Raw genomic sequence first — 25,387 nt, 5'->3', positions numbered from 1 at the left:
CCCTCATACTAGTCTGTGGATGAAAATATAAAAGTTATGATTTTTAGAAGGCGAGGAGGAAAAAATGAGAACGTAAAAATTAAATTGTCTGAGTCCTTAAGGCCAAAATGGGCTGAGTCCTTAAGGGGTTAAAGGACTACTCCGGTGAAAAATTTTACCTGTGAAAAAAAAGCATTAAAGAAAGCTATATAACATTATAATGTACTTACGCTGTCCATATGGTAAGGATCCTGGTCCTCCTCTTCTTTCTGTCGCTCACCGAAAGCTCTGTACTTTTCAGTTTTCTGATGACGCTCAACTTCTTTTTTTCATTGCTCCGCCGCCATCTTAGCCCGGTGACTCATACCTCCCATGAGTCAGTGCGGGCTCTGCCGGCCTCCTAGCCCGGAGTCGGCTACTCCCCCCTCGCTAATCTATTCATTTATTCGGGTTTGCTGAGCTGCCATAGGCTTAGCTCACCAAACGCCGCTGGCTAATCTACATTATAGATGTGCGTATGTGCACATCGTTATCGCCGCTGGCTGATAAATCAGGGAGAGGGCAGGAGCGAACAGGAAATTAGACTAATGCATTATGGGAGATGTAGTCTTTTACGCTACACTCCATATGCACTGTACCCGGAAGTGACGGATTTTCGGATGGGCATAGCGGACAAACGGCTGGACCGATTCGCGTGGAAATTGCATCTTTGGAAAGGTAGGAGTCTAGGCTACATTATAGTATTAATTTAGAGCATCGGAGTTCTCCTTTAACTCTTAGAGTGAATCTGGACCTGGTGATTTGTCTATTTTAATATTTTTTAGGTGGCACTGTACTTCTTCCTGGGTTAGACAGGTGACATGTCTTGGGGCTTTTATCCTGCTGCATATTACCTTGCATTTCATTCCTGATCCCTCTCTATAACTTCTCCCTCATTACTTTTAAAGGACTAACACTTTTTAACCTTTTTTTTTCTTTAACCTTTCGTGTGTGTATATATAATATATATATATATATATATATATATATATATATATATATATATATATATGATAAAGAACATTTTGGGATTAGTTTTGCTCTCTTTGGCAATTAGGCTATGTTCACACAGGCAATGTCCGCACAGAAAATTTCCATTCAGACGTTGTCCTGACAGTGAAGCTCTGCAGAACATGTTGGCGGCTGGGACCGCTCGGAAATGTGCCATCTCGTAGATGGCAAAGTATTATAGTGCGGACTCCGAATAGACGTCTATTCATTTTACAGAATCGGGATTTCCACAGCAGAATCATCTGATGTGGAAATTCCGCCTTGTCTAAGCCAACCAGTCACGGCGATTGGTTTATTATCGAAATATCTCCAGCCGTTTGGAAATTATGCAGTAACATATATTTCCCATAGACTTGTATGGGACTTTAAACATAAACCCCGCCCCTGGCAAATGGGGGTGAGTAAGGGTTAAATTACCTATCCTATGTTTGTTGTTGACATATAAGTAACATGTGTACCAAGTTCCATGTTAATATCTTTACCCGTTTGGACGTGATGCTGGAACATACACACACACACACACACACACACATTGGCCCACATTTATCATTGTCTTTAGACTGTGTTTTGTGGCAAAAATGGCGTAAGCAGGGTTTTTTGCCCCTTTTTTTTTTTTGCCCCTTTTTGTTTACACATTTCTGCTGATTTTTGAGTTGCAATCCACTGATTTTGGCAATAGACATGATATGGAAGGGATTTATCATTGCCCCTTTTTGTAAAAAGGAGCAAAAAAGGCGCAAAGCCACTGAAAAGTCTCTAAAACTACACCAGCTCAGACATGGTGTAGCTTTTTGGACTATGTGTAGACAGAAATTTCTGAAAATGTGACCTGCACAAAATTTATCAAAGCTCTTTTGCCTTTTAATAACTTTGGTGCTCCTACACATTATCAGCACACACAAAAAAGGTGTAAAAAAAAAAAAATTTTTCACTTGCACTGCAATGATAAATGTGGGCCATTGAGTTTTATATATAAAGATATTGCCACCTGGAATTAGGCAATGGCTTGGCAGAGCCTACACTTGCAGTCGGACTGTTTTAAAGGAGATGTAAAACATTGCTGGTACTGTTCGCCAGATTGCTCACTGAACCAGCCACATGGTGGAGCTGTTGCTGCAGCTGCCACCAGGCTGCTTAATGAAGAAAACAGATGCTCAGTAAAAACAGATGCTTTTTATGAGCTGCTGCCTGGTGGCAGCTGTAGTGTGGAGTTCTGCTGGGCCGCTGCAGTCAGTGCACATCGGCTGTCATGTCCAGCCATTCGCCGGGCATTTGCAGTCCCTGCACTTAAAGCAGGAGTTTTGTGAAATTGGCTGATAACTTTTACCACCTTACAATCATCATTGGGTTTTTACGTTAAACACTGTAAACACTCACTGGCTGATGAGTTAAGGCATACTACAAGAAGAGCCTTGCGTAGGACTGTTTTTTTTTTTTTATTATTTTTTTAATTTTTTTAGTGTACCTGTCGTCAACAAAAACTTTTTATATAATGTAGATAATACCATAATATGTATATTTGTAATATACATTGGTTAAAAAAATGTATATTTTTGCCCCTGCAGCTATTGCCTTTGTGTTTCTATGAGGAAATCAAATACAAGAAGTGAGGGAGGACAAGCGGGGCTCTGTGCACTGAGGACAAGCGGGGCTCTGTGAACTGAGGACCTGTGACATGCTATGGGCTCACACATGAGGATGATTGACTATCCAGGAGCCTGCACAGAGCCCTGCTTGTCCACCCTCACTTCCTGTGTTTTGACTCCTCACAGAGACACGCACATGCAATAGCTGCAGACAAAGCATTTTTTCACCCAAAAATATACTCATTTTATAACCAGTGTATATATGAAATATACATATAATGTTATCTACATTATTTCAAAAGTTTTTGTTGACTACTGGTACACTCTAAATCCTGGTCACGGCCGCTGAATTTCTGATAGTTAGTGCCTGCAACATGTGTGTCTAATCCCACTTATTCCCACAAACATTTTGGGTTTATAATGGCAGCCATGTTGTTCTTCTGCTAAGCAGATATGCCATTCAAGAGCCTTGGAAATCTAGATGAAACATTCTCACTAGGGCTGCACGATATGGGGAAAATGTGCAATTGTGATTATGGGCCTAAATATTGAAATTTCGATATGCGATATAATAAATAAATGGTGAAATCCCAAACTATCCACCCATTTTATGCCCACCGCCCATTTCACATCTCCTCCTCCATTTAATATATATAATATATAATCATCCACAGGATAGTTGTTAAAAGCATAATCACTGGAGGTAAGGCAGCTGAGACCCCAAATGGAGTGGCAGTCCGCATGCATTCACTGTCTATGGAACGGTTATCTTTCATTACCATTTGCGGTAAAAGAAGCAGTTGTCAGATACTAGTGTTCCTATGGAAAATAACAGTGGTATTTGAGTGCCCCAATTGAATGGAGTGGTAGTATGGCAGCATGTCCACTGCTCCTTTCACTGCCAATACTTTTATCCTTTTTTAGAAAGCTTTAACCCCTTAAGGGCCGGGGTTTTTTCCGTTTTTGCATTTTCATTTTTTGCTCCTTGCCTTTAAAAAATCATAACTCTTTAAATTTTGCACCTAAAAATCCATATGATGGCTTATTTTTTGCGCCACCAATTCTACTTTGTAATGACGTCAGTCATTTTGCCCAAAAATCTACGGTGAAACGGAAAAAAAAATCGTGCGACAAAATTGAAAAAAAAAACGCAGTTTTGTAACTTTTGGGGGCTTCCGTTTCTACGTAGTACATTTTTCTGTAAAAATGACACCTTATCTTTATTCTGTAGGTCCATACGGTTAAAATGATACCCTACTTATATAGGTTTGATTTTGTCGGACTTCTGGAAAAAATCATAACTACATGCAGGAAAATTAATACGTTTAAAATTGTCATCTTCTGACCCCTATAACTTTTATTTTTTATTTTTCCCGTATATGGGGCAGTATGAGGGCTCATTTTTTGCGACGTCATCTGAAGTTTTTAACGCTACCATTTTTGCATTGATAGGACTTATTGATCGCTTTTTATTCATTTTTAAAATGCACTATTTTGGACTTTGGAATTTTTTTTGCGCGCACGCCATTGACCGAGCGGTTTAATTAATTATATATTTTTATAATTCGGACATTTCCGCACGCGGTGATACCATATATGCTTATTTTTATTTACACTTTTTTTTTTTTTTATTGGAAAAGGGGGGTGATTCAAACTTTTAATAGGGGAGGAGTTAAATGATCTTTATTCACTTTTTTTTTCCCTTTTTTTTTTTTGCAGTGTTATAGGTCCCATAGAGACCTATAACACTGCACACACTGATCTTCATCATTGATCACTGGTTTCTTATAAGAATTCTGCCGCATGACTGCTCATGCGCTATTAGAGGCGGGTCCCGGCTTCGCTATGACGCCGGGCCCGCCGTGATATGACGCGGGGTTACTGTGTAACCCCGCGTTATATCAGGAGAGCAGGACCAAGGGCGTACCTGTACGCCCTTGGTCCTTAAGGGGTTAAGTTGCTCCTTCTGACTACTACAAGTACATGTTTTATTTGCACTATGTTTGTGCTTATTTTTCCTCATTGTTAATGTTTTTTTTTCTAATGGCTGATATTTCGGGGACTTTGAAATCAGTTACCAGTTTTCCATAGTTATGGATCCAATGTTTAATGCTCATCCCGAAACAAATTATTATTGAGGGGCCACTGTATTTGATGTGACTGTTGTGAGATTTACGTTACTCACCTTGTACAGCAGTTGTATGATGCGTTGGCTACCTTTCACTTGCATTAAAGCACAGCTGTCACATGTAAAATACAATTTGACACATTCCCGTGGAAGCATTTTTATGCTCAATAGGTGTAGAAGTTAAGTTGTTGTGTGGCCTGTAATAAAAATAAGTGTGGTAGATAATAATTTTTTATATATATAATATTATTATTTCTTCTTATTATTATTATTATTATTATTAATTATTTATTATATAAATGTTTTATTTTTTCTTTGTTTTTTTTAAAGATAATTCACATTGCAGTAGAATGGACTGGAAGAAAAGTCTCAAAGAAAAGCTGGAAAAAGATAATAAAGGTATAATGTGATACCCAAAAGTAATCCAAACTGTACTTTATCTATTCTATGGAAAGTACCAAATCCGCTAAATCGTGAGCTGTTCCTTTGGCTAATTAAGGTGGCACTCCACCGCTCTATGATCTCTATATGCCTCAAGATATATTATTGTAAAGAATCCTGTAAACAAACTTTTTTTTTTTATTCTGCCCAATTTCGCAGTAATCCTATCCCTTCAAATTATTCTCTCTCTGCACACCTATATGTTTAGCTATATTGAATAAATGTTTCTGTTTATCAGCCAGAAAAAGTGAGGAAGAGATGAAAGATGAAGAAATGACCATTTTCACCAAGTTTTATGCAGAATGGAAAGGTGGCCAGAATGACTCAAAATCCCAAAGCATCCCTCGATTCTACTACAGGGTGAGTACAACTCCAGCTGACATATAATTGTGCACAACATTGTCAATATCAATAATATTCTTGTTAAAGGGGTTCTCTATTGGAAAACTTTTATTTTTTATTTTTTTTCCAAATCAACCAGTGCCAGAAAGCTGAACATATTTGTAAATTACTTCCATTAAAAAATCTTAATCCTTTCAGTACTTATAGCAACTGCTGTATACTCCAGAGGAAGTTGAGTTGTTCTTTTCTGTCTGACCACAGTGCTCTCTGCTGACACCTCTGTCCATGTCAGGAACTTTCCAGAACAGGAGAGGTTTGCTAAGGGGATTTGCTCCTACTCTGGACAGTTACTGACATGGACAGAGGTGTCAGCAGAGAGCACTGTGGTCAGACAGAAGAGAACAACTCAACTTCCTCTGTAGTATATGGCAGCTGATAAGTACCGTTTTTATCGGGGTATACCACGCACCGGCCTATAACACGCACCCTCATTTTACCAAGGATATTTGGGTAAAAAAAGTTTTTTACCCAAATATCCATGATAAAATGAGGGTGCGTGTGTGCGCGTGTATACCCCGATATACCCCCAGGAAAGGCAGGGGGAGAGAGGCCGTCGCTGCCCGCTTCTCTCCCCCTGCCTTTCCTGGGGTCTAGAGCGCTGCTGCCGGCCCTTTTCACCCCCTGGTTATCGGCGCCGCTGCCCGTTCTGTCCCCCTGACTATCGGTGCCGGTGCCGATAGCCAGGGGGAGAGAAGCGGCGCCGACAGCCAGGGGGAGAGAAGGGGCAGCGGCACCCATTGCCGGCGCTGCTGCCCCGTTGCCTCCCCCCATCCCCGGTGGCATAATTACCTGAGTCGGGTCCGCGCTGCTCCAGGCCTCCGTTGTGCGTCCCCAGCGTCGTTGCTATGCGCGGCGCTCTGACGTCATACGCCGCGCCGTTCAGCGCATAGCAATGATGCCGGGGACGCACGACTGAGGCCTGGAGCAGCGCGGACCCGACTCAGGTAATTATGCCACCGGGGATGGGGGGAGGCAACGGGGCAGCGGCGCCGGCAATGGGTGCCGCTGCCCCTTCTCTCCCCCTGGCTGTCGATAACCAGGGGGTGAAAAGGGCCGACAGCAGCGCTCTAGACCCCAGGAAAGGCAGGGGGAGAGAAGCGGGCAGTGACGGCCTCTCTCCCCCTGCCTTTCCTGGGGGTATATCGGCGTATAACACGCACACAGACTTTAGGCTAAAAATTTTAGCCTAAAAAGTGCGTGTTATACGCCGATAAATACGTACTTGAAGGATTAAGATTTTTTAATAGAAGTAATATACAGGGTGGGCTATTTATATGGATACACCTTAATAAAATGGTAATGGTTGGTGATATTAACTTCCTGTTTGTGGCACATTAGTATATGTGAGGGGGGGAAACTTTTCAAGATGGGTGGTGACCATGGTGACCACGTTCCCTGAGTTTTTCCAGCTAGATGGTGCACCACCACATTATGGGTGTCAAGTCCGAGCATTCCTAGATTAACAGTTTCCTGGAAAGTGGATTGGTCGTCGTGGGCCAGTTGAATGGCCCCCAAGGTCTCCCGATCTGACCTCCTTAGACTTTTATCTGTAATCTGAAGGCAATTGTCTATGCTGTGAAGATACGAGATGTGCAGCACCTGAAACTACGAATACTGGAAGCCTGTGCTAGCATTTCTCCTGTGGTCTTGCTATCAGTGTGTGAAGAGTAGGAGAAGAGGGTTGTATTGACAATCCAACACAATGGGCAGCACATTGAACACATTTTAGAAGTGGTCAGAAACTTGTAAATAACGCATGAAAGAATAAAGTTACGTTAAAACCAAGTACATCGTTGTTTTTCTTGTGAAATTCCCAATAAGTTTGATGTGTCACATGACCCTCTTCCTATTGAAAAAACAAAAGTTGGATTCAGAATGGCCGCCATGGTCACCATCCATCTTGAAAAGTTTACCCCCTCACATATACTAATGTGCCACAAACAGGAAGCTAATATCACCAACCATTCCCATTTTATTAAGGTGTATCCATATAAATGGCCCACCCTGTACAAATCTGTGTAACATTTTTGGAGCCAGTTCATATGGGAAAAAATGATTTTCCCCTGGAGTACCCCTTTTAAATGCCATTCTTGGTATTTAGTGGAGATTATAATAGTTCTTATGCTGAAGATATAGCTGTATGACTCTTACTTAGTATAGAACTAAGGTGAGAAAAGTACAGGAAATGCATACCCTACCTCCTTTTATACTAAGTACAATTATCACAAATAACAGAAATTTTGGAAGTACCAAACTTTTATAAAAGCTCAGAATATTTGTCCCACCCAGTTACCAGCAGAGGACGAGGTGTTACAGCAGAAGCTGAGGGAAGAGTCACGAGCTGTCTTTTTACAGAGGAAGAGCCGAGAATTACTAGACAATGAGGAACTGCAGGTGAGAGGAGACTCTGTTTTAATGGTAGCAGGTTTACTAAAGCTGAAGGAGTGGGCATGTTTACTTTCAACAACTACCCGACCCTTTTGTTTTTGAGAAGATATGCTGCCGCCAGAGTTGTTTGACAGCAGCTTACCTCCCTTCTTCCCATTTACGTTCAGCTGAGCCATATATTCATGCACATGGCATGAACGGAGAGATAGCTGTTGGTTCAACATACCTTTGGCCAACAGCGATTGAGGATGTATAGCCTCCTTTTATTGTCTTTATACAGTTTGTTAAAGAAAGAAACTTGGGTAACTGTGTTGACTTTCAGACTATGTCCACTTACCTCGCACTATTCTTCTCTGAGCTGTATGCCTTTAGACTGACAAAACCCTAATTTTCCTTTAACCTCTTCAGGACATAGGGCGTATGGATACGCCCTGCATTCCGAGTCCTTAAGGACCGAGGGCGTATCCATACGCCCGTGGGAATTCCGGCCCCCACCGCTAGCCGGTTGGGGACCGGAGCCGGATGCCTGCTGAAATCGTTCAGCAGGCATCCCGGCATATCGCCCAGGGGGGTCATTATGCCCCCCCATGTCGGCGATCGCCGCAGATTGCTGGACAATTCAGTCCAGCGATCTGCGGCGATTCCGGGTCAATCGGGTCTCCAGTGACCCGGTGACCCGGAATTACTGGCTGTTCGGGGCCGTCTCTGACGGCCCCGAACAGCCAGAGCCTGCAGTAGTGAGGTGGCACTGGTGCCACCTCACGATCGCCCTGATCCGTCGGCCGGATTACCGGCCGACCAATCAGGGCGCCTGCTGCGGGTGTCACTCCCGCACCCGCTCCGCCCCTCTTCCGGAGGGCGTGAGCGGGTGCGGGACGTGCATCCCGGGTGCTGGGGACCCCGATCCCCGGCGTCAATGTTGGGATCGGGGCCCCAGGAGCAGCGGCGGCGGGACTGACTCTCCGGCGTGGATCGTTGGAGGTGAGTGACAGCCTCCTGCTGTTGCTTAGCAACAGCTCCCAGCATGCAAAAAGGGCATGCTGGGAGCTGTAGTTATGCAACAGCAGGAGGCAGACCACCACAACTCCCAGCATTCCCTTATGGGCATGCTGGGACTTATGGTTTTGCAACAGCTGGAGGCACATTTTTTCTATGGAAAAGTGTACCTTCAGTTGTTGTATAACTACAACTCCCAGCTTGCACAGACAGCTAAAGTGCATGCTGGGAGTTGTAGTGGTGCATCTGCTGGTTGCATAACTACAACTCCCAGCATGCCCGTTGGCTGTCGGTGACTGCTGAGAGTTGTAGTTTTGCAACAGCTGAAGGCACACTGGTTGTGAAACGCTGAGTTAGGTCACAAACTCAGTGATACATAACCAGTGTGCCTACAGCTGTTGCAAAACTAAAACTCTTAGCAGTCACCGACAGCCAACGGGCATGCTGGGAGTTGTAGTTATGCAACAGCTGGATGCCCCCCCGCCCCAATGTGAACGTACAGGGTACACTCACATGGGCGGAGGATTACAGTAAGTATCTGGCCGCAAGTTTGAGCTGCCGCAAACTTTCTGCTGCAGCTCAAACTGCCAGCGAGAAACTACTGTGAACCCCCGCCCGTGTGACTGTACCCTAAAAACACTACACTACACTAACACAAAAAATAAAATAAAAAGTTAAAAAACACTACATATACACATACCCCTATACAACCCCCCTCCCCAATAAAAATGAAAAAACGTCTGGTACGCCACTGTTTCCAGAACGGAGCCTCCAGCTGTTGCAAAACAACTCCCAGTATTGTCGGACAGCCGTTGACTGTCCAGGCATGCTGGGAGTTTTGCAACAGCTGGAGGCACCCTGTTAGGGGAATTCTACGCCAGTGATTCCCAATGTCCACCCCTATGCAAGTCCCTAATTTAGGCCTCAAATGCGCATGGCGCTCTCACTTTGGAGCCCTGTCGTATTTCAAGGCAACAGTTTAGGGCCACATATGGGGTATCGCCGTACTCGGGAGAAATTGTGTTACAAAATTTGGGGGGTATTTTCTGCTTTTACCCTTTTTAAAAATGTAAAATTTTTGGGAAAGCAAGCATTTTAGGTAAAAAAAAATTATTATTTTTTTTTTTTTTACATATGCAAAAGTCGTGAAACACCTGTGGGGTATAAAGGTTCACTTAACCCCTTGTTACGTTCCCCAAGGGGTCTAGTTTCCAAAATGATATGCCATGTGTTTTTTTTTTTTTGCTGTCCTGGCACCATAGGGGCTTCCTAAATGCGGCATGCCCCCAGAGAAAAATTTGCTTTCAAAAACCCAAATGTGACTCCTTCTCTTCCGAGACCTGTAGTGCGCCAGCAGAGCACTTTTCACCCCCATATGGGGTGTTTTCTGAATCAGGAGAAATTGGGCTTCAAATTTTTAGGGGTATTTTCTGCTATTTATCCTTTTTAAAAATTACAATTTTTTGGGAAAACAAGCATTTTAGGTAAACATTTATTTTTTTTATTTTTTTTACATTTGCAAAAGTCGTGAAACACCTGTGGGATATTAAGGTTCACTTTATCCCTTGTTACGTTCCCAGAGGGGTCTAGTTTCCAAAATGGTATGCCATGTGGTTTTTTTTTTTTGCTGTTCTGGCACCATAAGGGCTTCCTAAAGGTGACATGCCCCCCAAAAACCATTTCAGAAAAACGTACTCTCCAAAATCCCCTTGTCGCTCCTTTGCTTCTGAGCCCTCTACTGCGCCCGCCGAACACTTTACATAGACATATGAGGTATGTGCTTACTCGAGAGAAATTGGGCTACAAATACAAGTAAAAATTTTGTCCTTTTACCCCTTGTAAAAATTCAAAAATTGGGTCTACAAGAACATGTAAGTGTAAAAAATGAAGATTGTGAATTTTCTCCTTCACTTTGCTGCTATTCGTGTGAAACACCTAAAGGGTTAAAACACTTACTGAATGTCATTTTGAATACTTTGGGGGTGTAGTTTTTATAATGGGGTCATTTATGGGGTATTTCTAATATGAAGACCCTTCAAATCCACTTCAAACCTGAACTGGTCCCTGAAAAATACGGAGTTTGAAAATTTTGTGAAAAATCGCAAAATTGCTGCTGACCGTTGAAGCCCTCTGGTGTCTTCCAAAAGTAAAAACTCATAAATTTTATGATGCAAACATAAAGTAGACATATTGTATATGTGAACCAAAAAATGTATTCGTAATATCCATTTTCCTTACAAGCAGAAAGCTTCAAAGTTAGAAAAATGCAAAATTTTCAAATTTTTCATCAAATTTACGGATTTTTCACCAAGAAAGGATGCAAGTATCGACAAAAATTTACCACTATGTTAAAGTAGAATATGTCACGAAAAAACAATCTCTGAATCAGAATGATAACTAAAAGCATTCCAGAGTTATTAATGTTTAAAGTGACAGTGGTCAGATGTGCAAAAAACGCTCCGGTCCTTAAGGCCAAAATGGGCTCCGTCCTGAAGGGGTTAAACTGTTGGGCTTTCATGTGTGTACTGGCATATGATTTTTTTTTTTTTTTTTATATAAGCAGGATTTCTAAATTATGTGGTACCGATTTACACAAGGAAGAAATAGCCCAGGACTGAACTAACTAGAACTTGCTGGCCATGCTTAGCTATGTCATTATTGCTTTGCAGTTTACTGATTCATTCATAAGTGAGTTTTATATATATATATATAAATTTTTTTTATAAAATATTTTTTTCTTTTCTTTGTATGCTTCTAGAACTTATGGTTTCTTCTGGACAAGCACCAGTCATTTCCCATGATTGGTGAGGAAGCCATGATTAACTATACCAACTTTCAAATTGTTGGTGAAAAGGCTGGGCCAAAATGCAAGTATGTCCGTGTTCCGCAAACCTACTAGCCCTTTACTGGTAATAAACTAGTAGAATTTTATAAATCGTAAACTAATTCTTTATTTTTCTACATGTCTCAATATAGGCCATTTTTTACAGCTAAAGTCTTCAGCAAACTTATTTACAATGATCCCTATGGCAGGATATCAATTATGCAGTTTTTCAACTATGTTATGAGAAAAGGTAAGACAAAGGTTGAAACTACCGTATATGCCGGCGTATAAGACGACTGGGTGTATAAGACGACCCCCAACTTTTACAGTTAAAATGTAGAGTTTGGGATATACTTGCCGTATAAGACTACCCCTCCTACCGCGATGTACAGAACCTTTGTAGTTCCCCCCCCACATTAGATATGCAGCATGTTCCCTCACATTAGGTAGGCAGTAAAGTTCTCCCACATTAGGTAGGCAGTATAGTTCCCCCCACATTAGGTAGGCAGTATAGTTCCCCCACATTAGGTAGGCAGCATGTTCCCCCACATTAGGTAGGCAGCATGTTCCCCCACATTAGGTAGGCAGCATGTTCCCCCACATTAGGTAGGCAGCATGTTCCCCCACATTAGGTAGGCAGCATGTTCCCCCACATTAGGTAGGCAGCATGTTCCCCCACATTAGGTAGGCAGCATGTTCCCCCACATTAGGTAGGCAGCATGTTCCCCCCACATTAGGTAGGCAGCATGTTCCCCCCACATTAGGTAGGCAGCATGTTCCCCCACATTAGGTAGGCAGCATGTTCCCCCACATTAGGTAGGCAGCATGTTCCCCCACATTAGGTAGGCAGCATGTTCCCCCACATTAGGTAGGCAGCATGTTCCCCCACATTAGGTTGGGAGTTCCCCCACATTAGGTTGGGAGTTCCCCAACATTAGTAGCAGCTCCCCCCCCCCCCATAATAGTAGGCAGCTCCCCCCCCCCCCCCCATAATAGTAGGCAGCTCCCCCCACATTAGGTTGTCAGCTCTTCCCCCCCCCCCCCCCCCCCGGGGACATACAGCGTCAGCCTCCAGCCATATAAAGTGTATGGCTGGAGGCTGTATGTCTGTACTGCCCCCACTGTGATCCGGTCACTGCTCCTCCGGCCCGAGTCACCATCTACTGCTATGGACCATAGCAGGAGGTGCCAGTACCGGGGGAGCGGTGACCGGAACACTGAAGAAGATAATGCACCGCTGTCACTTACCATTCCCTGGCCAACGTGAGTTCTCCTGCGATGATCCTGCGGTCCTCCTGCGTCTCTATGGTTGTGCGCACGGGACGTCACTGACGTACAACCATAGAGGCGGAGGACCGGAGGATCATCGCAGGAGAACGCGCGTTGGCCAGGGAATGGTAAGTGACCGGCGGACACAGGGCTGTCCGGGATAGGAATACTTATTTTTATGTGTCCGGCCCGGCTCCTGTGTGCGGCTGCAGGCGGGGGCCGGCCATAGCATGCAACTAATACTGTCTACTAAAAACCAGGGGGCCTCCAGCTGTTGTGAAACTACAACTCCCAGCATGCCCGGACAGCCTTTGCTGGTCCGGGCATGCTGGGAGTTGTAGTTTCACAACAGCTGGAGGCACCCTGGTTTTCAGTATCAGTAATTAGTTTTTACATGCTATGGCCGGCCCCCGCCTGGAGCCAGGCCGGGCAGATAATCATAGGTATTCCTATGCCGGACCCCAGTACCCGGCGTATAAGACGACCCCCGACTTTTCAGAAGAAAATTCGGGGTTAAAAAGTCGTCTTATACGCCGGGATATACGGTATCTTCCTGTGCTCTAATGACCAGTATATTTTGCATAAAGCGTACAATAAAAAGTGGGGTTTTTTTTTCCGTTTTATTTTTTTTTTTTTTTTTTTTTTGTAGAAAAAAAATGGAAAATTGCAAAACTCACAACCACTATAACATGAGGGTACTCACATACCTACACTCTGTCCCATATCATCTGGACAAAACAAATTCTTTTTATAGTCCAGGCTGGAACAGCCCACAAGTAATGGAACACATGTGGTTGTAAAATAACGTTATTGAAGTCATGCATTGTTCAGTCTGTAGCTAATAGCACACTCACTATGAGATCTGTGCCAATCTTTCAATCTGTACACAACCTAGTATTTGGAACAGATATTATATAAAACCTAGTAAAACTCATGTCACATCAAGGGTTTCCCCTAGTCTGCATTTTCATTTACTTGTTCTTCAACAAAGCGTTTGGACCTCACTAGATAGGGTGATGATGCCCATGCATCTTCTTGGTCTATGTGGTGGTGATGAGGTTCCATGCAAGAATTACAAATATTGCTCAGACAAATTAAAAATATTTTGTCTTTTTTTAAAGCATATTGCAGAAAAATGTTACTAGGTCATGCAAATTCTTTGCGTGTCTTTGTGTCTATCTTCTGTTTATACTTACAAATTCCTTAATTTTGCTGCTCACTCATTTTAACATCCACTGCTCAAAAAGGGGTATGTCCAAGAAAAGCACTGAGCTTGCACTCACTCCCCGTGCATTCACTTTCTTCCTGAGTCTGCTGTGCTGGGTCTCATTATTCAATCACTGCAGGCTGCACTGTAACCCCCTCCTCTCTGTTTTCAGACAGAAGTCCCGGCCCTCACTTCCTGGACATTGTCCCAGCTGGACAGGACAATATTCTGGCCCCCTATATATATTTTTTTTAATTAAGTATATTAGAAAGTTTTCAATGTTTTGCCAAAAAGTACAACAGGGATATTTCTATTACAATAAATTCACATTAATAGCAATCAAATCCAAAAAATAAAAACTTCTTGATATGTTATTTCTGTAAATGCTCAAGTTGCATTGATGGCCACGCTTGTGCAGTGTTCCATCTTTTTTAGTTCTGTGAAGCAAAATGGCCTTGGGAGTGCACATTCTAAAACATGAGCAGTAACTCACTGCCACCTCACTGCAGCCTTATGGGTTTAAAGGGGTACTCCGCCCCTAGAAATCTTATCCCCTATCCAAAGGATAGGGGATAAGATGTCAGATCGCGGCGGTCCCGCTGCTGGGGACCCCGGAATTGCCGCTGCGGCACCCCGCTGTCATTACTGCACAGAGCGAGTTCGCTCTGCACGTAATGACGGGCAGTACAGGGGCCGGAGCATTGTTATGTCACGGCTCCGCCCCTCAATACGAGTCTATAGGAGGGGGCGTGGCGGTAGCCACGCCCCTGCCATAGACTTGTATTAAGGGGGCGGGTCATGATGTCACGAGGGGCGGAGCCATGACGTCACGCTGCTCCGTCCCCTGTATCGCCCGTCATTACACACAGAGCGAACTCGCTCTGTGCAGTAATGACAGCGGGGTGTCGCAGCGGCAATCCCTGGGGTCCACAGCAGCGAGACCGCCGCGATTTGACATCTTATCCCCTATCCTTTGGATAAGGGGATAAAATGTCTAGGGGAGGAGTAGCCCTTTAATTGTGCAATAGCCCTTGAGCTGTCAGAGCAGGAGATGTACAGAGCTGTGTGTTCTCTGTGCAGGCAGTTTTATCTTTTTATGCACAGAGATGTTTAACATTTCACACCATGGACAAGTGCACTGGTTATTTTAGCTTCTTGGGGAAAACAGATCATAATTGCCATTGATCTGTTGTAGCTAAGTAGCTAAAATAAACAATGCACTTGTCCAGGTCTTGACTTTTATCTGTGTCTTTGTATAAACAGATACAATTGCCAGAACCAAGATCACATAGCAAGCTCTATAGCTTTCCTGCTTTAACAGTTCCCTGGTTTGCTAGAACATATGCCCAGAGCAATCACATCAGGAACGCAGTTCCTCACCAACAACGAAGGGGTGCTTCAACAGTAAGGCTTACACCACAGCTAGAGGCACTGTTTTAGATTAATGGTTTTCTAAAAGAGGACCTGTCCTAGCGCCATGTTAAAAGTTTTGATGAGCGGGGGGTGTTTAGACCTCTACCAGTCTGCGCTGCAGCGTGCTCCCTGCCTCTGTGTCACATGGTCGAGACACTAGCAGAGGGTGGAGGAAAATAATTCTCCTGAAAGGGGTGTTTTCAGCGGCGCTCTCCTCTGAATGCTCGGGGGCTAGTAGGCAATAACCGGCAAGAGATGGACTTAATAAAAAATAGCTAAAGATTTATTGTAGGTATGCAATTGAACAATGCGTTTCAAGGGGTGGGACTACCTCTTCGTCAGGTTCTGATTGGGTGTTGAATATGACGCTCCTTTTTATATTCGGCAAAGCCCGTGAAAAACATACATCAATTTTGCATAACATAAAATGCATTCAATTACAACAGTTGCAAGTCATACAAATGTCAAGAGTCTTGCTATTTCTATTGTACTTTGAAACATTCTTCAGTAGGAATAGAAACTAATGTTTCTAAAGGTCCGTGTATTCTGATTAATGATTGCCACAGCGGCGGCTTGTCAAGCAGAGTGTTCCACCTGCAAAGCCAACAGCAGGCGCTCCTAGCCACTCGCACTGCCCTCATTTTTCTAGACAAATGCAAGTCCGGCATTAGGAGGAATGGGAGACAGCCGCAATGTCTGGAGTTGGCAGAAGGGGTTTGCATTTTAGATAAAAGGTGGCTCCCGGGATATAGTGGGCAAGAGAAGGTGTATAGGAATAGGAAAGTCTTGTGTGCAATGGGATATATCTAATGGCACTCGGAGGGCACTAATGAAGTAGAATAAAATTGCGTAATGGAATATATACGTGGTGCTCCATAGAAAGAAGCGGGGCTGCGGATTGGCCGCAAATAATGCTGCCTGAAATACAAATATAAGGCAGTGAGTATCGATAAACCTTCCCTTGTTTAAAAGTGGAAAGAATTGGAGGCATGGATTAATAAAAGATATAAGTTAGAAAATGAGGATAAATGAATGGATGAGCATCCATATGTCTTAGATGGAATGAGCTGTAGTGATCTATGCAGACAATCAATAACTCTAGGAGAAAGGAAATTATTTGGGGACAAAGATGCCAAAGGGGAAGGAATATATTGCTGTTGTTAATGTATTGGCATTTTGTTTCAGTAATGGGTGTCTATGGGCTCATTTATTTCCACTTGTGGAGTGAAGAATGTCATAAAACTTCTTATTGACAGTGTGGATGAAAAAAATGTAAATATAAATATTCAATGTGGCAAAGAAGAAATGAATGAGAGGCCACTCACCGGATCCGTGCTCCAAGATGCGTTCCTTATTTTCGGTGCATTAAAAACGTCAACAAGACAAGGTCAGACTCCTGGATGGCGCTGCAATTACAGCGGCTGTTTCACACGGAATCCTGCTTCATCAGACAGCATGCTTACACCTGTGTGAGGGGGAGGTATAAACCTTCCAACCCACATGACACAGGTGCATCAGAGTATAGAAACATGACAGTAAATATACTAGATTATACTAGACTCTGTGTCGTTCCTTGTTGCCTCACAAAAGATGCAGATCTGTACACTCCAACACCAATGTTCAGACTGAGCGGTTTGCATTTACATTTAAATTCAGCCCTATGGCAGATAATATCAAGAATATAATTTACAAACATTGGTATAATATTCAGAACAACACTGATTTGAAACATATTAGCAGTCAAAAACCAGTCATCTCCTTCAGAAAATCCAGGAGTATTGGCATTACCATAGTTCGTAGTAAGTTTCCCCCAAACGAATCCGAATACTAATCTATATATATATATAAAACTCAAAGTGTGTGTATGTTCCAGCATCACGTCCAAACGGCTAAAGATGTTAACATGTAACTTGGCACACATGTTACTTATATGTCAACAACAAACATAGGATAGGTGATTTAACCCTTACTCACCCCCATTTGCCAGGGGCGGGGTTTATGTTTAAAGTCCCATACAAGTCAATGGGAAATATGTTACTGCATAACTTCCAAACGGCTGGAGATATTTCAATAATACTTGGTCACATGTTACTAATATACCCATTTAAAATAGGCTGTAGAGATTGGAGGTCAAGATAGGTCGAGATAGGAGGACGAGGTAGAGATAGGAGGATGGGATAGGAGGTTGGGATATGACAACAATATATGAGGACGGGTTATGAAGTCAAAAGCTTCCTCCTTTTGTTTATTTTCCTCCCCAACAAGAATTGGGAAGGAAAAACCGGGCAACGCCGGGTATTCAGCTAATATATATCTCAACGTGTGTGTGTATGTTCCACAAAAACTTCCAAACGGCTAAAGATATTAACATGAAACTTGGCACACATGTTACTTATATGTTAACAACAAACACAGGATAGGTGATTTTACCCTTACTCACCCCCATTTGCCAGGGGCGAGGTTTATGTATAAAGTTCCATACAAGTCAATGGGAAATATGTTACTGCATAACTTTCAAATGGCTGGAGATATTTCAATAATACTTGGTCACATGTTTCTTATATGTCCACTTAAAATATAGGATAGTTAATTTAACCCTTAACTACCCCCCATTTGTGAGGGTCGGGGGTTTTGTTTAAAGTCCCATGCAAATTTATGGGAAATGTATGTTCTCACTCAACTTCTGTACGGCTGGAGATATTTCAATATCTGGTACACATATTACAGGTCGAAATATGAGGAAGGGATAGGAGGTCGAGATGGGTCAAGATAGGAGGACGGGATGGTAGAGATAGGAGGACGCGATAGGAGGTCGGGATGTGACCTCATATATTGACAACAATATATGAGGACTGGATGTGAAGTCAAAAGCTTCCTCCTTTGTTTATTTTCCTCCCCAACAAGGATTAGGAAGGAAAAACCGGGCAACGCCGGGTACTCAGCTAGTTGGTTAAATAAAACGCTCCCTTCAGGGAACTACAAGTGTGGTTCCTGTACATGGTGAATGTATATGAACACTGACAAAAAACATTTGTATCCGAGGTGTTCAGGTGAAATTAAATGGACCCGTTTGTTGCAGAACCAAGTGTCTTGGGTATCCCAAATATGCTTGTGTAAAATCAGGACTCTCAACACCCATTTTAGAGAGCACATCTATTCGCTGAAAACTAAGAAGGGAGCACCCCGGTTCATCTCGCACTTGCAAGAAGTGCACGATAATAATCCCTCTTGTTTAAAAATGTGAGGCATTGAAAGAGTGTTCCCTACTGAAGATGTTGAGAAGTGTTGAAGATGTTACTACAAAGAGGAGCAAGATGGATAATAAATACTTGCGCATTAGGGAATCTTGGTCTAAATGATCGCTCTGACCGAAGTATGTTCATATAAATGAAGAATAAGGGATAGTTATGTTTTGAATTTTTCTAATCTAGTATATTTACTGTCATGTTTCATCTGTCACGTGGATTGGAAGGCTTATACCTCCCCCTCACACAGGTGTAAGCATGCTGTCTGATGAAGCACGATTCCGTGTGAAACAGCCGGGGTAATTGCAGCGCCATCCAGGCGTCTGACCTTGTCTTGTTGTTTTATGACATTCTTAACTCCACAAGTGGAAATAAATGAGAGCCCATAGACACCCATTACTGAAACAAAATGCCAAAACACTCACAGCAATATATTCCTTCCCCTTTGGCATCTTTGTCCCCACATTATTTCCTTTCCCCTAGAGTTATTGATTGTCTGCATAGATCACTACAGCTCATTCCATCTAAGACATATGGATGCTCATCCATTCATTTATCCTCATTTTCTAACTTATATCTTTTATTAATCCATGCCTCCAATTCTTTCCACTTTTAAACAAGGGAAGGTTTATTGATACTCACTGCCTTATATTTGTATTTCAGGAAGCATTATTTGCGGCCAATCCGCAGCCCCATTCCTTTCTATGGAGCACCACGTATATATTCCATTACACAGTTTTATTCTACTCCATTAGTGTCCTCTGAGTGCCTTTAGATATATCCCATTGCACACAAGACTTTCCTATTGCCATACAGTGCTAAAATTCCTCCTAATGCCGAACTTACATTTGTCTAGAAAAATGAGGGCAGTGCGAGTGGCTAGTAGTGCCTGCTGTCGGCTTTGCATGCGGAACACTCTGCTTGACAAGCCGCCACTGTGGCAATCATAATTCAGAATACAAGGACCTTTAGAAACATTAGTTTCTATTCCTCCTGAAGAATGTTTCAAACTACAATAGAAATAGCAAGACTCTTTTGACATTTGTATGACTTGCAATTGAATGTATTTTATGTTGTGCAAAATTGATGGGCTTAGTCAAATATACAAGGATTGTCATATTCAACACTCAATCAGAACCTGACGAAGAGAGGGTCCCGCCCCTCGAAACGCGTTTTTCCTTTGCATACCTACAATATACCTTTTTGTTGTTTTTTATCAAGTCCAGCTCTTGCCGGTTATTGCCTAATAGTCCCGAGCATTCAGAGGAGAGCGCCGCTGACAACACCACTTTCAGGATAATTTTTTTCCTCCACCCTCTGCTATCCACAGACCGTCCTCCACAAGCTGAGCATGGGACCGGTGCAGGCTGCACTCCTCTGTATACCACTGATTGTGGAAACAAGCCCTCCATAGTCTTGTGCTCATAGTACAACACCCAAAGGTGAAGATACCTTTTTACCTTCGTGCATATGATTCATCTTTAAAAAAAAAAGGATAATTATGCTTAGTTGCGCATTGGTCTATTCAGCTTTTTTTTTTTTCAAAAACCTATGATTGAGACACTCTCATAGACTTACATGGCGAGTTTGTCTCAATTATGTGACACGGAGACAGAAGAAAGCGCACTGAGCGCAAACTTCTTCCAGCTTGTTCTCCTGGTGGGTGGAGCTCTGATCACTTAAATGGGCACTGTCAGATTCAAAACCTTAAATGTACAGCTATGTTGTAAATCTTGGCAAAACATTAACCTCTTCTAATATACTTCATAAGAAAATGTTATATTTTTTATAGAAATTATGGCTTATAAAATCATAGCTTTGTACAACCTGAAGCACAGGCATAGACAATGGCCAGTAGTTGAGGGTGGGCTAGCACTCCTCTGTGCTCTCCTGTCGGACATATTTTTTATATGGAATTTGGGGAAAGGGGGGTGATTTAAAATTAGTAGGGAAGGGGTTAGTCTACATTTATTAACTTTTTTACTTTTTTATTTTTTTACTTTCTTTACACCTATTTTTTTTAAGTCCCCATTGGGGACTATTACATGCAATCTTCTGATTGCATACACTGTTCAATGCTATGCTTCAGGCATGGATCAGTAAATCACTGACTGGATGCCATGATTTCACTGCGGCAGTCCCGAACAGCGCGACTTAGCTTATGGAAATGGTTTACTTTCACTTTAGATGCGGCAATCAACTTTGATCGCCGTGTCTAAGGGGATAATGCCGGGCATCACCGCAATCTGTGATGTCCGAGGAGCATTAGACACGGGTCCTGGTGGTTGATAGCTGCTGGGACCACTCGGCTATGACACGGGGTGACCCCGCGTGACAGCAGGGGAGTGGGACCAGGACGTACAGGTACGCCCTTGGTCCCCAAGGTGTTAAACACAAATAAAACATAGAAAACTTAATTTATTTTAAACATAGTACATTAGAGAGATTTTTTTTTTAATTTACCATAAGGAGTGCAATAGAACATTTAATGAGTGCCCATTTAAAATCCATTCTTCATCAAAGGGCTTAAAGTGTACACCTTTTTAAAGTGTAGTTCTCTCCATTTATACTCTAGCTGCAGAATATATTATTCATCAGCCATCAGCCATCAGCTTATCAAAATCTTTTTCAGAGAGACCTACCTGCTAAACTTTATCACCATCCTAGCACATGCCCATTTACCTTCCTTAAAACTCCTAACATTTTAGGCATATTTTTATTTATTATTTAGTCCTCTAGTTAAAAAGAAGTATTGCAATATACAATAGTAATTGAAACAATCTCAGGCTAAGAACCACCTTATATTATAGACTTGGGTGACTGTTACTAGTGATGAGCAAATTTTTGAAAAATTTGATTAGGGCGATTTGCTGAATTTTCCGAAAAAAATTTGGTTTGAATTTATTCACAAGGAATCTGTATTAAAAACTGCTATTTCCAGGCTACAGAGAGTCTCAATAGGGGTGTAGAACACTTTTCCTTGCCCTAACACGCATATGGAGTGTGCAGGGTTAGTGAAATAATACTGTTATTCAGTATGACATGCAGATTACAGGCGTCGCTATTAGAATCACTGCCGGAGAGCGTCTGGATGTGGCAGCAGGGTTGGAGACCATATGGCGTCACAATTGAACAGATTAAATATATATATTTTTTTAATACATTTTTATTTAATTTTAATTTAAAAAAAAATTGTAATTTTTTTTGAGGACCCATTTTGGTGAGCATCGATCTGGCAGTCTGCCATGAGGTTAGTTACCACCTCTTCCAGCCCCTGCTTCTCATCGCCCCCACCGACTGTGAAACTGCGTATGTTTCATTTAATCAGTTATGGTTCATTTTTATCACTCCAACCTGTTTCATTGGATTCTTGTGGTAATTCCAGAGGTAATATATGATAACAACCATAGATTAACACGTTTGTGTAGCATGAGGAGATCACATGGCGGCACAATGACAGAGCCTGGTAATTGGAATGAGCAAACTTTTAAATCCTTTTTGGGGACCCATTGGAGGGCAAATCTGGTTCCAGCAGCTGTGGAAATTCCAGCTCCTATAGTGTATAATTGCTGCAGTGTATAAGTTGCTGCAGTGAAAAAGCTCGTAGTTGTATCTTAAAATCGAGCTGGCGGTCACTCTGCTAGTTGCTGCCACAAATCCAGTTTGGCTGCTCAGAAGTCCAGTGGATCTTCAATGCGTGTTAGCAGGGTCATGTCCAAGTATGCCACCACCTGCTTGTTCAGGTCCTGCTCAAGGTCTACCTGCTGCTCATTAGTTGCTTCAAAATGCGGGTGCATAAAGCTACTCATCAGCGACTGTAGACTCAGGCTGCTGCTGATAGAGCTGGTACTGCTTCTGGCACCCCACCCCTCCCCAGCAGCCATGGCAGTGGAACGTGAGTGCAGAGGGTCCCCTGAGTCAGTCCTGCGAGAGGATGGATGATGGCGCAGATAGGCATTGACCAACTGACTACATAGGATGTCTCCTGTAGTAGGTCAGTTTGTCCTCCCTCCCAGTGGGTGTAAAAAAAAAAAGGCCCAATTTTGTTTGGGTAGCAAGGGTCCAACAAGGTGGAGAGACAGAAATCATCCCGCTGCCGAATGGTGACAATTTGGCAGCCACTACGCAAGCAAGTGAGCATGCATTGTGACATTTGTGCAAGTGACTTGGAGGGACTCCCTGCCTCCATCTCCACTACATACTGCCATGATGTGTCTGGGTCCTCTTTCTCATCTTCCTCCTCACCCTGTAGCTCCTCTGGCTGCTGCTGCTCCTCCTCCTCTCCGATCAGAGTATAAAAAGCACTCATTTTGCTACACATTGCCTGTGCGCCCCTCCTCCTCTTCCAGTTCAGCCCCCACAGGCGCCACGTCTCTAATGCCCTGACCAGCCATTGTTTCCCCCATCTGTTGTAGGAAATGAAGCAGTGGAAGGACGTTGTTCATCCCGTAATCCTGTCTACTGACTAATGTGGCTTCCTCAAAGGGCCTGAGCAAACGGCAGGTGTCGCGTATGAGCTGCCACTGGTTGACATCAAAGTTACACAGGGGAATACCCCTATCCGCTTGGATTATCAAGAAATCTGTGATGGCCTTTCTCTGTATAGCCGGTCCAACATATGGAGGGTGGAATTCCAACGGGTGGAAACGTTGCATATCAGACTTTTAGTTTTTAGTTTAGCATAGTCCCGCACATCCCTGAGGTCATAGTAGGCCTTTTGCGGTTCACCTGATAGAAAGGGCGCAATCACTTCTGCGCACTCTCCAACTGGCAGTCTCTCTCAAATACGGTGAGGTAGGCCTCGACTTCGTCATTGGGTGTCATTTTCTGTAAGACCCGCTCAACGGCCCTCCTCACATTAACAGTCTCAGGGACTCTTCTCTATACTCGTGAGGTCTGAGCCATAACAGTCTCTCTGAGTGCAGCAGTCTGCTCCATTAACAAGAGATTTGTTTCCTGTTGTTGTGCCATGGACTGCTATTGTGCTTGTTGCTGGGCTTGTAAGGACTGCTCATGTCTCAGGTTAGCCTGTGTAAACTGCTTTATCACCTCTTCCGTTGTGCTGGATGTGCCTTCAATGCAGCAGCAGCTTTCACCCAGGACCTATGCTTCTGGCCCTTTTAAATGCCCACAAAATTCAAATACGTTGTTTTTGTCTTGCCATTGCCCCTAGCAACATTTGCCTGCATTTTCCACCAATTGTAAGAAACTGCTCACATGGTGAGGTCGGCAATGACCGTATTCACACAGTGGGTTTCAAACGTCCAAAAAGGATGTTTATTTAAAAGATTTTTGACACAAAAGCACAGTGCAAACAAAACAGCAAAACCTAAGCCTGTACGGCTCTAAATAAACATCAGGATACCTCACTATCCTACTGTAGGCCTAATGTCTGGCCCCAAGCAAACTCCCAAATTGTCCATAGAGGAAGGTTCAGACCTGGTAGGTTTGAGCTGCAGTGCTGGCTGTGGCTGCTTCTCATCTCAGTCTTCCCTCCAGCCTCCAAACCCCAACAGCCCTTTGTTTTAAAGTTGTACTTCACCCCAGACATATTATCTCCTATGACACCAAAAAGAGAACCATACCACACAATAAACAGAAAAGTAATAGAATGTACAAAATCAACTTTATTAATACAATTTAGTAATAAAAAATAGATATTAAAATTGGAACAAAGAATGAATAGGCACTGGTGGACATACAAAGATATAGGACAATGGTAGGACACAAATACATCAAAATATACAAGTATAAGGAGTAAATGCCACGGTAGCTGGTAGGATACAAGGGTGATACCTGCCAAAAATATGCAATAAAGGGTGCCAAACCATACCTACACCTGAACCAAAGTATAGGGGATAAGATGTCTGATCATGAGATTCCCGCCTTTGGGCACCCCAGCGATCTCTGCATCGGCACCCCGCCATCATCAATACAGAGCACACAAGCTCTGTGCGTGATGACGGGGCAAAGCAGGGGACGGAGCATCGTGACGTCACGGCTCCACCTTGCCCCGCCCCCTTAATCCAAGTCTATGGGAGGGGGCATGACTACTGCCATGCACCCTCCCGGAGACTTGTATTGTGGGGGCGGGATGCGACTTAATGGGGGCGGAGCCATAACATCACGATGCTCCAGCCACTGTATCGCCCATCTTCACACACAGAACTAGTTGTTCTGTGCAGTGATTACGGCAGAGTGCCGCTGCAGAGATGGCGGAGTTCCCCAACAGCGGGACCCCTGCGATCAGACATCTGATGACACCAAAGGATAGGGGATAATATATCTGGGGTAGAGTACTACTTTAAGGCTTCCTCCCCAGCAGTCAACACAGGAAGCCTCAATTGAGAACACCTTGGAGAAGGGAAAACCCATAGTGGACTGAAGCACTCCCACTTCCAACCTGTCCTCCAGTCCAGGAAAGCCAGCCCATGTAACTTAAAGGGGTATTCCAGGCCA

At 43.2% G+C, this 25,387-nt stretch overlaps 1 protein-coding gene across 1 annotated transcript in view; it reads left to right on the top strand.

Annotated features, from left to right (window-relative positions):
* The window catches only part of PPP2R3C (protein phosphatase 2 regulatory subunit B''gamma), an 82,118-nt gene that overhangs the window by 11,693 nt on the left and 45,038 nt on the right, over window positions 1–25,387 (top strand). Inside the window, exons 2-6 of the mRNA XM_056546296.1 lie at window positions 5,074–5,142; window positions 5,423–5,544; window positions 7,876–7,980; window positions 11,729–11,841; window positions 11,947–12,044. Coding sequence (XP_056402271.1) covers window positions 5,094–5,142; window positions 5,423–5,544; window positions 7,876–7,980; window positions 11,729–11,841; window positions 11,947–12,044 — 487 coding nt within the window. The 5' untranslated portion in view covers window positions 5,074–5,093. The remainder of the gene's footprint in view (window positions 1–5,073; window positions 5,143–5,422; window positions 5,545–7,875; window positions 7,981–11,728; window positions 11,842–11,946; window positions 12,045–25,387) is intronic.

This window comes from Hyla sarda, chromosome 11 (genome assembly GCF_029499605.1).
Source record: "Hyla sarda isolate aHylSar1 chromosome 11, aHylSar1.hap1, whole genome shotgun sequence".
Lineage (NCBI taxonomy): Eukaryota > Metazoa > Chordata > Amphibia > Anura > Hylidae > Hyla > Hyla sarda.
This window is presented reverse-complemented; position numbering and strand designations above follow the sequence as displayed.